Below are 13,710 nucleotides of genomic sequence, written 5' to 3' on the forward strand. Positions count from 1 at the left end.
TAACACGCCATTAAAGTTCCAGAGACTGTGCATACATATTTATATTAAGTCTCCCATTAGACCCACTGAGTATAATTTGGAAGAAAAAAGCTCGCAGACCATTTTCTTATAACCAACCTGAAAATGAGAACATAGATAAACAAGGCGCTCACAATCCAACTGTCACACAAAATTATCTTCTGGGCTAAAATTGCTCCTATTTGGTCTTAAAATGCAAGATGAAATTATTTCAGTCACAAAAATCCCCTCTGCATTTTTGCACTGCCCAGCCGACCTCCTCTGGAATCCAATAAGGAGACGATTTTCTGGAGTGGGAGGCAGAAAAGCAATATCCAATTTATATTAAACAAACAAGAAGGCTGCTGTAAAAATAAGGAGACTTGACCTGGGTCTGGGCCATGAGGTCGAGCCAGATCAATGCCTTTTTAGTTTTAAATTGAAGGCATTCTAATCATTTGGGGTAAATGGAACCGAGGACTGGATTTGGCAGACGCTTGTTATTGCTGAAACACTTGCACAAGCCTAGATGTGTCCTCACCCAATCTTCAAGGGTTTATTTATATATATCTCACAGGTTCTCGTAAGTCCAAGTAAATGACAGCTCAGGAACACTCCTCTGCAGTCCCAGCAGACCATGTTCCCTTATCTTCACACTAAACCAAATTTTGACAACATTAAATGTCTGTACTATAACATTTGAATGCTCTTAATGAATGATGTACAACTAGAGATGATCTGCAGCAACTTACAGAAATTGGTACAGTTCACATCGAGAAGCCTCCTTTACATTATTTCTTCTATTATTAAGCTATTCCAGGGGCATTTTCCTCTAATTATATTTTACAGAGAAAATACAGGTGGGTTAGTTGCCATACCAAAATTTGGGCATTTCATTCCAGTACTGAAAAAATTATTCCAGTACTCAAAAACTAATGGATCTAAAACTGGGATTCTTAGGAAAAATACTCCATTTTAATAACATAACAAGCTAGAAAACCTTTACCTCTGTTTCTCTTAACCTCCTGGCAGAACAGGCGTGAAAGGGGGAAACGATTCTGTAAGTCACCTCCTGCAGGAGGAAGGAAAGGATTGCGGATGAAGGAATTAGCTTTTTGGTAACCTCACCCTAACGAACCGATGCTGTGTGGCAGAAAGCGCAGAGCTGCCGGAGGAACCGCTGAAATGACCTGGGAGGCAGCGGCAGCAGCAGACGCACGCACCCAGAGCCCGCAGGCTGGGGACGCGAGCTGCGCCGGGCGCTGGCTGGAAGGGAGCCCCTTTCCCAACGGTACAGCGCACAGCCACGGGACACGCTCCCCACACGTGTTTCAGCGTTTAGTGCAGCTGTATTTTCAGGAGTATCAAGCCTGTCAGCTGTGAAAGAAAAATGCTATCGTTGGTATCAGGGGGAACTGATCTTCAAAATAGCCTGAGTAATCAGAATAAACGTCAAATCCTGACAAACACCTGCCAGCTTCTGGAAGGATGGGTTTGGGGAACTGGTTTTTCTTTTTCTTCTTTTTTTTTTTTTTTTTTTGGGGGTGGAGGAGGGGGGAATCTTTCCCTATCCTTCTGTCCTATCTCAGCATCAAGAGAAATGAATTTGAGGGTAAAGGGATAACCTGCCGCACCGCTCCCCAGACAGTGTGCTGGCTCCTGCCTCCCAAATCTTTCGGTGGCATTTTCTTAACTCCGCATCTGCTCAGGAGTGTGGTGCTACACGCAGAAGCAATGCATTTTTCCTCCTGTGTCCTCACTTAATGAAGAAGGAAAGGCTGCTGGTCATCACATTTTAGCGTTCAGAAGTTAAAAACACGCACTCATTTTAAAACATGTTGGGTCAGATACATTTCTTTCCAGTTCTTGCCTCTGATTTATCTCCTTATTACAAAAGGCTTCCTAGCTCTTATGAACAGCAGTAACCTGCAGCATTAGCCAGGTTACAACATTACTACAGGCTTTACTAGATCAACTCCTCAAATCAACTGTGAACAAGTAAATGCATGTGTCAGCTCCTTTCAAGGGCATTCGTAAAGCTCTCCCCCATACAGCTAACTTCAATAAAAAGAGGCATGACTTGAAAAGCAGAACCTTGGAAGTCTTGGATTCATTTTTTTCTTGGCTTTCCTTTTTGTAAATAAAATACTAAACATAATTTGTATAAGCTTGTCCCTCTAAAAGTTACAAGACTGGAAAATACTGGTAAGATTTATTTTAAGTGGAGGTACTTATCAAATGTCACCGTTTTCCTGTTTAAAATGACTAATTATTTTGATTAACCTTTGATTTAAATGATTATATACCACAGCAAAGCACAAACATACATGAAATTACACTCCAAAGAAATTCTCAAAGCGCAGATCACATAAGAAAACAGTTATGTCAAAGTGGTTAGAGAATTTATTTACCACGTATATAATATTCAAACCAAAAGCTGACTCCACATGCTCAATGGGAAGGCTCCCACCACATGTACATTCATACCCAGGAATCACAGTCTAGTCAATCCCGTAGCCAACACGAGACTGCTTCCAGAGGAAACACCAAAAATATCAACCAAATAATAATTAAGCGATAGAAGAAACTCCTAACTGCCATCTCAACAAATACTCCCAGTATCTTCTGTAAGGAATTTTATTCCAGGTGGGAAATTGGTGCTAGCATGTTAGTCACATATAAAAAAGAAGGCCTGAAGCAGCACAAGACAAGAAATAAAATTTAATATCTCACTTTGAGTAAATACACATGAATTCCAAACCACGTAACAGACTTCAAAGCAGAGAGAGACAAACAGGATATCAAAGGTAAATTAGACAAAGAGCTGAAGGCAATTCTGAAAAATAAAAATATATGGTGGAAAATTAAAGCATATAAAAACACTCTTAAGATCCCATCTCAAAGGGCCAATTTGTACAAAGAATGCATACCACCAAAGTTAGCATGGCAAAGCTAACTCTCTCTCAAAAGCTTCGGATCTGCCAAACATGGGGACTTCAGACACCCAGGAATCCCTTGGATTATTCAAGCTGAGCTTTGTTTCATGCCATTTGGGATTGATCTAAGTAATCTGGAAAACATGAGCTCACGCTCCTCCCCTCCACAAATACCAGTCTCATAATGTAAAATAAACTAAAAATACTGTACATTAAAAAACCTGTTTGCTTTGGGTTTATAAAAATAAATCATAAGCCATGGCCAATGTAGAATAAGCATTCAGGACAATCAGACTTGTAGCTGAGCAAGGAGCGCCCAGCCGGGACGCGGCACGGCACTCAGCACAACGCCTCCCCCCACCGAAACAGTAAAACTACAAATAAAGGGAACGGCATTATCAATAATCCTGGATGTGAGGGAAACAGGTGGTTTGGGGCCTCTTCCCTCCTTATTCCCCAGGAGAAAGAAATACAGATTCTGCTGGACATCCGCAGTATCAACATTTGATGATGTGACGAGAAAGTTTTCAGGCTGGGTGCCATAAATAGCACCCCATGCTCCCTTCCTCCCACCACTGTACCGAAGTGGCAAAGCCACTGAGCAAAGCCAATGAGATCGAAACAAACTTCTACCTTACGGAGTAATGTGCACATCCCGGACACCAGAAAGGGCCAACTGTAGATGCGGGTGGGAGCGGGGGAGCCAGGGGCAGTGCTCCCACCGAGTCGTGGCGGGGAGCTGACGCTGTCTCCCCGGGCTCCCTCTGCAGCGTGGGATCGTCAGGCTCCTCCAAAGCACCTAAATTAGGCTTCTGCCTATATTTTACCCCCCCGGGGGAATCTGATTCCAGTTAGAGCCAAGAAAGTACCAACTAATTTATCAGGTTAAATGAGATGCCGAACGCTAGGCTGTAGAAAAGTATTACATACATTCTCCCAAATAATAAAGGGGATTTTTCTGGTGTCGTGACACCCATTGAAAAGCCAACAAAAATATAGCCGGAGCAGATGCTAATTGGAAGTGTCCTTCCCAGGGCAGGAACTTGAGCAGCAGAACAAGTCCCTGGTACTGCAAATGCTCAGTTCGCAATATCCAGATCCCGTGGCTCTGAAGCGCAGGTGGAGCCATGTGCCAACGTGTACGAGCAAAATGAAGGTCGATAAATACAAGTGAGACCACGGAGAGAATTTGGAGGTGAATTTCCAAATCTAATCAAATTTGAGAGCTCTACCAAGGGCTTTTGTCATATTCGTAGCAAGCATGATTTGGTTTTCTATTATGTATTCATATGCTTCCATTCAGAACAACCTTGTTTCATTACAACGGATTCAGCTGTGCTTCGCAGTCCTGCTTCGTTTCTTCCAAGGCAAATTCTTCAGGAGATTAACCTGACACATTTATTCCCCCGATAATATATCCTGTCTTTTCTGATATCATTACCAATTTCAAGCACATAGCGATAAATAAGCTTAGAATTTTTAAAAAGTAGTGACTTGAAAGCCTTCTTGTTCCCCTATTTTCTTGGTACAACACATTTCATTTCACAAGTAATGTTGTAAGATTCAGCTCAAGTAAATATAAAATAAATTATTAAGCGTCTAACCAAAAGCTTCCAGACCTAAAACCCCTCTTTATTGGACTTGAAGAGCTCCAGCACATGGCACGGCTCTAACTGGAGTTCAGGTTTTAAGTAGCTCAAAGTGGCAATTGTTCTTTTCTAGGAGTTCAACATATTATTCTTATGCGTCATATGCACAGAAGACATTAGTGAAGACAGAGTGTGCAACTGGTAATTGAAATTAAAGCTGCAGCATCTATTATGGTAACATCCACCGTGCCACATCTCTAACACAGAGAGAATGAAACGGCTTTTGCGTATGAAGCACCAATTGTGATACCCACTGGAACAAAAATGCATTAAGAAATGTAATGAAATACATTTACAAAACATAAAATTTCCTAAAATTACTTACATTGTTGTTACCAGTCTTCTACCATCTTGACAGATATAACAAGTAAAACCCCAGTATAATTCTGGGAGATGTGTCTGAGAAAAGCATGTCTTTTTCTAAAACTCAAAAAGTTGCACAGCATTCACGGTAAAGAAACTTGTTCAAAAATCCAGTTTGCTTCTGAAAATATTGATGTATATAATGTCTACTCATCTAAAAAGGAGAAATCTGCATGATCTTTGGAAGAATTCTTTGCAAGTACCTTCCTAACAAAATTTCAGAAAATACCAAACATTTCTGAGATTTCAAAATCAGGATTTTTTATGAAATAATATGTAAATAAACTATATCATCTTTGGAATCCAAGTAAACATTACGTGATTACAGTAGAAACAAAGCTGTATTAAAAGGGCCACCGACTGAAAGAATACCCAGTTTAAGCATTCTCCTGGGACCATGCTTAGCATTCCAGCTCTTTATAAATTTCTTGCAAATCAACAACTTTTCACAAGACTGTAAAATTTGTTTATCATTATCACATCAGTAAACAAAAGCTTTTCCAATACTTTAACTGATTAACACTGTAATAGCTAGCTTATGTCATATTAAAAAAAGAAAAACCACCCAGAGATTGCACCATGTCTGGCTGGGGTAACCATTTTTTTAGAGATAATCTGGAGTCCTCTATGCAGAAATAACAGCACAGAGTATTTTATAGCAAGGGGCGATTAGAAAGATGGAGATGAAGATCAGCCTCCTATTTCCAGGGTGCTACGTACTGTATATGAAGATGATTTCTAAGACACATGACAAACTTGGCTGCATCATCTGTCCAAACCTGGCGAGGTATGTAAAATCTTGGCTTGCAAAAGAAAAGCAATAAAGATATCTATTTAAAAAAAAAATAATCTACTTTCCTAATTTTATACCTTTACAAGAGTGCTGTTTTAATTACCAAGAATGAGTATTCCTTTCCTAGCCTGTAAAGCTCTCCGTAACTTGGTACTGGTACCTTCTAATTGGGATCAAGACTAAATCAGTAGCTCTTTAAAATCTGACTATAACTGAGATGAACTAAAGGACCAGATCAAAGCATGGTTATGCAAGGTGCTACTGCAGTCAAATGCAGCTTACTAAATATTTAAGACATATAAAGATAAACACGCAGGACTGCAAATCATTACAAACCAAAATGGTTAGCAAGATCTCTGCAAATGCCTCCTGGATGAAGATACATTATGTGCTTCATTCATTTTCTAATGAGCAATGTTCAGGGTTTTTATTATTATTAATTGCATATAAATTACCATGATTTTTGTATCACTGGGAAAGTATTTAGCTATTCACCTCTCAGAGGAGCAATGTTGAACAAAGGCAATGAATGCATGGCATATAAGAACAATGCAGAACACAGAAATTTATGCATGCCATTTAAAAGGCATGGCATTTAGACTACTAGCAAAAAAATCAAAAGTATGTCATAAATCTTTAATTGTAAGAAAAAAAAGTCCAACTAATGGTTTGCCAAGTCCTTGATATTATTTAAGCAAGAACACTGCCTGCTTCTGGAGTGCAAAATCTCCTCAACTCACATATCGGCATGTATCCCCAACCTCCTCTGAAGTGTTCTGCTGCAAAATTCATTGTATCCAAGATCTGCTAATCATCATCAGGAAACTCTGTTATGCATCTTAAGGACGTACTTTAGGCTCTCAAGAGGAAAAATAAACATGTTTTATTAGCTGCTTTTGGAAAATACTGATTTGTATTTATTTAGAAACCTTTTCAAGTTGCACCACTGTTAAATTAAATATTTATAGCATGATTTTCCGAAGAGTTTAACACCTGTTAAGAGTTTAACATGCTGACTTCAACAGGAGCTCCAAGTGCCCAACATTTCTGCAAACCTCAGAAGTGACGAGGTTCAGACGTGGTGAAGCAGCTCAAGCATGGATGTTACTGCTGAGCTCCGAAATGCAACCCAGATCCTGACCAGCCCCTACTTCCCATCGCAGCATTGCACTGCAGACAACTGAATCGGCCATATTCTACTAGAAATACCAGAAATATGACTCATTAATACCTGTCAAATCCAAATAAAGCATAGGCTAAATGCTCTTAGTTAATCCTCAATGAATCTTCGCTTTCCTTCACTAGTGGAAAACTTATGTGCTTGGGTCATGAGGCATGACCTCAAGTAGCAACTTATAGGGAGACTAAAATCCGCAGTGAGTCAAGAACTGGAAAGCAAAGCTGTTGATATTAAGAGCGAGAAGTTGAACGAGGATGAAGCCATCTTGGTAAAACACAGAATAAAGAAGGTACAGCAAAGAAAGAAAAGGTGTTTGGTACACTGCAAAACCTGTATCCCGGTGGCAGTGAGGCCAGAGGCGCGGTCTTCCATTTTGGCTGACAAGCAAGGCTTTGGCTTTGGCATTTGGCTTCTCAGCCAAAATGGAAGACTGAGCCTCTCGCCTCACCATCAAATGCAGTCAAAATACGAGGTTTAGATCTCATCATCCTTATTTTGCTTAGCTTCTGAGGGACATGCAGTTACTAACACTCCCAGCTTCACGTTTTCATATAGCCTACGTCTCTCATTCTTGTACGAATAGATGATTTCCTGCTGCCCTCCCACCCTCCTTGTTTTTTTACCCGCTTTCAGCTGCAACACATGCCTAAACTGAACTATGGAGCAAAGACACCATCTTACATTTCAGAATTAAATACCTAAATTTCCTTGTGGCGTCAGGCCTATACTTCAGAAGCAAAAAACTGTGTATTTTAGGCAGTAAATAAACATATAATATCTAAGTAAGAAACTACTGTACGTAGGCACGATTCAAATGATCATCCGACGTGATTTCATAAATGGAAGAAGAATAAAATAGTTGAATATTGCAGATAGGACACATCAATCTTCTTATACACTTTACAGCACACTACAAATCTGACCAGCAAGTTGTATATTTTACTCATTAAAATAGTAGCTTTCATCACACTATAAAACATTTGCAAATGCAGACCAGAAAACCGACAAGCGTATTTACTGTAAAGCTTTATATTTGTGTCATCAATTAACAACAAAAGTTTGGAATAAAACTAAAATAAAAGCTAATCAAAACAGTTAGCTGTCAAAACAGATGGGAACTATATTTTTCAAATCAAGCAAAAAGCCAAAGCTTTCAAACATTTAGTGTCATGTCAGCTGATACAGACAACTTAGAAAGGGAGGACAGCAAATGTCAGGAGGATATGAAGAAAAGGTGTCCCCGGCTGAAAGATTCACGTTTATGAATTTCCATTGATTTTTTTTTTTTTGGCTTCAGGATGATTAACTCGCACCAAAGCAGACCTCTGATATGTGAACTATAAATAAGGTGCTGCCGCGACACTGCAGGCAAAATAAATAAAAACAGAGCCCCGACATTATTTTAGCCTCAAACAAATGTTTCAGTCCCTACATTGTCTGGCTCAGAAAGATACATAGACAGTCTCACAGACAGAGATATAAATGAACAATTGCAGTACCTTTTTCCCACACTGTTTACAGGGTTGGCTATATTCCTACTGGCAATAGATTTTCTTCTTGACAGCTTCTTGGTGTTGGTGCTGTCATCAGTGCTGTCATCCTCTTTCTTTGGTGTGTTACTTCCTTTGCTGTTCAGGTCCCTTAGCACATTATAATTAATTTTACTTGAGATTTTCTTCTGTTCTAACATCTTTTCAATTGCCTCTCCTGCTGTGCTGGCTTGAATTGGCTCCCGCTTCTTTGCAGATTTCTTTGGCTTAATTAAAATATAAAATTAGTGATGTAGATACAAACAAAGTTTCCGTGAAGCAGAAGGGCGAGCTGCAGCTCAGCAGTCCTGGCTCAGGTGCTGCTGATGTGGGGATGCAGGCGACGCGGCCGGGCTAAGCCAGCGCTCCCTCTCCTGCCACTCAACGGGACCGAGAGGTCTCGTTTCTCCGAGAGAGAAGCATTCGCTTTTTGCCAAATGCCCACACAGTTTATTACAAATTCTTTACTTAGTATTTGTAATGCTGCCAGAGAAGAAACATGGGCCATTTCTCACGCATGAAAAAAAAAAAGGGAGTGAACTCCTGTTACAGGAACAGGGACCCTGATAGCATCACCCAGTGTGGAAATAAAGAAATTCCCCTACTAAAATTGCCTTTATAGTTAGAGTCAAGCTGGGTCACGACTCCCCTAAGCACTGACAACTCCGTATCGAAACTGCAACGGTATTTTATATCAAGTTCGAATGCGGCGTGGGAGAGCATCTACCCAACTCCTCCTCCACACTGAAAAAGGCCAAGAATATTTGCAGCAGCTTTCTAAGCGTGGACTGGCATTAACGCCGACGGATAGGAAGCAGGAGGCTGCAGACACACGAGCGCAGCGGCAATGTCACCTGCAACTGCCCTTCCCAGGCAATCGCTGCAAGCCCGAGCCCAGCGCTGCGCTGCGGAGGCTGATGCTGTGCAGAGCCAGACAAAGAGAAACGACACCGGAGAACGTTTCTGGCCATGTCCAATGCCTGGGTAGGTACGGAAAAAAAAAGAACCTCTGTTTCTCATTCGGCATTTTCCTTTTCAAAGGAAGGTTTTAACACCAAGCTCTGCAGGAGATTTATTTTTTAATGTATAATAGCCCCTCTGTTTACCTACATGGGTCAAGTGCTACCTTGAAATTGGAAAGCACTATATAAATCAAGTTCTACTCGAGCTGTCAGAAACAATACAGAGTTAGAGAAAAACTCCTGTGTTGTCCGAACAAAAAGGTGGATGTTTGGGCTACTTGGCGGTGCCAACGAGTCATACAATTTTGAAAATTGCTGGTAGACTGCCACGTCTCCGTAAGCGCAGGATGAATGAGAAACTCTGAAGCATAAAACAGTGTTTCATTGTCTGGTTTTGTTTTTATTGTTGAAATACCTAGGGGAAGTAGGAAACTCTGTCTTTCGCATTAGTTGGAAAAAAAGATAGAGGATATACGCACTAAAAACTAACATGGATTTTAGTTGCATGTGGAAGATTTGACTTGTCACTTGCTCAATTACACAAAATACTAATGCCGTAAATCGTGACTATACGGCCAATTAGGCTGCTTTAAACTACTAAACATGGAGACAGGACATGCCATTTGTTAACATAACTGTCACATTCTTTATGAAAGGTAGAACAAAATATTCCTTCAAGTGACTGTAACAAGGATCTGTTCAGTTCTTCATAAAGAAATCATTGTTGTAAGAGCAAAGAAAGCTACTAAAGTTATGGCAAGTACAAACAAATTCCCCATGAACCCGTTAAAAAAAAAATTAGGCATGTCTTAAAACCTGTATTTAAATAAGCAAGCAATTAGGACAGCAATCATAAATGCAAAGAGCCAGCTCTGACTTTGCCATGCACAGAATTTTCTCACAATAGTAATTTAAAATAAAAGTTTGGGCAAGAAAGTGTTTTACTCACCCCCTGAAAAATTATAGCCTTGTATTTCAATAACAGGTAGAGATACAATAGCTTTTGCTCGTTTAGTGGTGACCTGTACCATTATGCCCATACATCCTACATGGAGTTGATCAGCAAATGAATGAATTTCCAGAACATTTTCAAACAGACACAATTAGCACACAGTTTAATACCTTGTGTTCCTTATAAATCCCAAGTTCTTTCTCTTTTGCTATTCTTGCTTCCTTTTCTGAAAGATGACAAAAGGGTAACCAGCATGAAGATTACACAGACTGCATATTTCAGCAACACTGGCCAAAAGGAGAATTTCAGTCCTATATGCTTACCTTTTTGTTCCTTCAAATAATCTGCATTTTCTTTCATCCATAGCTCTGCTTTTATCTGAGCTTCTGTTTCGTTAAGTATATACTAAAAGACAAAACAAGTTTATCCACCTTCAGAAATCAACTTGAAAACCATAGAGCAAAACTGAATTGAAAAACCACTGGCAAGGTCAATTCACATTCTGTTTTTAAAAATACATTAATAAAAGAAAATATGACTGAGATGTGATAAGCAGAGAGCATTTCTAGTAACTTCTAAAGCTGGCAAAAAACAACAGCATGTTTTCAAAAAACAGTGTGTGGTTTCCAGACTACGATGGGGTGACCAACAGCCATCCAGGACTCATTGCACGTGGTCTGTAATTAACCTAAAATGATCCTGGTTTTATGATCTTTTTCAGATGATATGAGAGAGTACCACGACAACACGGTCATCTGCAAGTAATTCTGCGTGTTGATGAAGGTCTGTAATTCAAAACAGTATGGGAACCATCGCCCTGTGCTACCAAAACAGAAACATGTGTCTTCTGCGTAGGTTTCTGTGAAGGTTTAGGCACAGTTACTGAGATATTAGTTCAACGGCCACATCTGTGTGAATGAAACCAGCTTAGATTGCTGGAGTTTTAGTCCTCTAGATTTTAGAGAGTTGGGTTCAGTAACCACATCTAGGCTTTTTTCAGTTAACTCCACTTAGTTTCGGTTACATCATTAGTAGGTGTGGAGCTGTAAAACACATCTAGAACTATTCAGATGAATTACAGAAATAAATAAACAGGTAGGTAGCAGGCAGGCTGGCAGGTTGGTAGATAGATCTCCTCTTCAATTACTTAAATGTAAAAACAAACCCAGTATTTAGCACAACTGCCCGAGAAACAAAAGTTCTCTACAGCCAATGCTGTTGGGGAGTGAAGAACTTCTGCAGAACGGAGAAGACAAATTGGGTCATCATTCATGAGCAAGGCTCTTTATTTTTAAACAGCGGATCCAAGACTTGTAAAACGATGTTTAAGTGCAAGAAAAACAGTTTGAGATTTCTCCATCTTATGGGTTTGAGCATTCGCGATTTTCTCTGAAGTAAAACGTACATACAGGTTTTTATGAGAAAAATAACTCCAGTCAAATGAAACTAATGCAGGGAGGAGTCCTTCCTCCAAGGGCGAACGAGGCGAGCAAACAGCCGTGGAAGTCCTGGTTTATCAGACCAATATTTTCGCTCTTTCATCTGCTTCTATTAAAGGTGAGCTGTAATAGTAAAACTCGCTTCCTCCTAGCTCAGTTATTCATCCTTCTTATGATTTTAGAGAGTTCATAATCTTGAGCTTACAATATTACAGTCTATTGCCATGGAAATAAACATGAGGTCATAAAAGCAGAGTTATGACCTCATCACAGAGCCTAGGAGGAGGAGAAAATGTGCTTGTTCTTCCCCCGCGTTTGTTTAAATTATGGACCTGCTATATTGAAAACCTTCAGGCTCCCCGCTCCCTCCATACCACGTCCGCTCGATCCACAAGACCCCTCCTAACGCCCAGCCTAGCAAAACCCGCTTCACGGCTGAGTCAAGCTGAGCATTTTCCTGCTCCTTCACCCATCGCCAAAAACATTCTGCAGTAATCCCTATGCAACCTCATCGCTCCCAATGACTTTGTACCCCAAAAGGAGTTTTTAGCTTTGGCATTATCTGTTCAAATCACACTTTGAACCAGCGTGGCAGCTGGAGAGGGCATCGGGCTCAGAGTCAGGAGAGCCGGACCCTGTCGTGTGTTCAAGCGTTGACCTGCTGTGTGGCCTTCGACAAGCCGTTTTCCACAGCTGTCTGCCTGTCATATTCAGGCTATATGGTAAAGGGTATCTTTCACTGCCACACAAATAATAATAAATCCAGAAAATGTTACAGAAATCTTTGAAAGAACACAGAAGCTGTACATGCTGGTTTTACAGTTTGGTTTCCATGGCAGCCTCCTATGTTGAATATATCTTAATTAAATAATGAATTTAGAGCTCCACCAAACTTCTAAAAGTCCTTCTTCAGAATAAAAGACATTCTAAAACATAATCATTCCAGCACAGTAAGAGTGAGCAGCAGCAGCAGTCTCATACACATATATAACTTGGGCAAGGAACACCAAGATCAAATAGTTTTGATCTCAGATCACTGAAATCACTTGAAACTCTCTATAGATCAGAGCGAAGAGGCAGTGAGGGGAGAGGATAAACCAGATAAGAACCATTTTTCTTTCTCAGATATCCAAATGCAGAGAGACCCAGGATAAGAGGGCACCTTACCCGATCTATTTCACTGTCGTCGATCCCACTCAGGTCTAATTCACCATCTCCTGTATTCTCACCTACAGAAAAGAACACATTTTAATTAGGTGGATGTTTGTTCAAAATCAATCGCAATTCAAGTTCTACGGCGAAGTAACACTTAATGATCATCCTCTTCAGAGATTTGCATCCTTCCATGTTCATCCAGGAGGTTTAATGTGTTGCTGAGTATTTCCGATATGGGGGTACACACACGCACAAATTCACCACACTGAATTCACTTAAAATTCAGGCATCGGTATGGTCCTCTTCAGTACTAAAAATATGCCGAACACTTCCAGTTGCCTTTTTATTTGTCCCCATTTAATTTACAGCCACAAATGTTCACCAGGAAGCTGGGGAAACCATTTTGGGAAGATGACCATTTTTCTTTCGTCATAAGATGAATTTCTCTGACAGACCCTATAGGTCAATGATTCATCTGTAAATTATGACTTAGAAAATATTTTCTGTTTTCAGGGAAGCAGTGTGGACCAGTGAATAACACATCATGCTGGCAGTCATACCATGGCTTTCTTCTGGACTCTGATCTATCATCATTTGAACCACTTACCTCATACCAGTTCTGTAAAAAGATGCGTATTAGTTTTTCTATCTGTAAAATGGGAATTATTAAAACATTTCCAAATTTTAAAATGACTTTTAAAAGCTATGGAAGGGTCTAGATAAATGTTAAACAATAATGACTTTCTGCAATTACA

The 13,710-nt window shown here is 40.1% G+C and overlaps 1 protein-coding gene across 3 annotated transcripts in view; it reads right to left on the reverse strand.

Moving 5' to 3' along the window:
• The window catches only part of BRF1 (BRF1 general transcription factor IIIB subunit), a 177,182-nt gene that overhangs the window by 36,487 nt on the left and 126,985 nt on the right, over positions 1-13,710 (reverse strand). For 2 of the 3 annotated variants that reach the window (XM_072866242.1, XM_072866244.1), the window contains 5 exons: positions 12,968-13,029; positions 10,685-10,766; positions 10,532-10,587; positions 9,302-9,427; positions 8,418-8,674 (listed from right to left, as the gene is read on the reverse strand). In XM_072866242.1, the coding sequence (XP_072722343.1) occupies positions 8,418-8,674; positions 9,302-9,427; positions 10,532-10,587; positions 10,685-10,766; positions 12,968-13,029 (583 nt within the window). The remainder of the gene's footprint in view (positions 1-8,417; positions 8,675-9,301; positions 9,428-10,531; positions 10,588-10,684; positions 10,767-12,967; positions 13,030-13,710) is intronic. The other variant, XM_072866243.1, reaches the window with a different exon arrangement.

Source organism: Ciconia boyciana, chromosome 6, assembly GCF_034638445.1.
Source record: "Ciconia boyciana chromosome 6, ASM3463844v1, whole genome shotgun sequence".
Lineage (NCBI taxonomy): Eukaryota > Metazoa > Chordata > Aves > Ciconiiformes > Ciconiidae > Ciconia > Ciconia boyciana.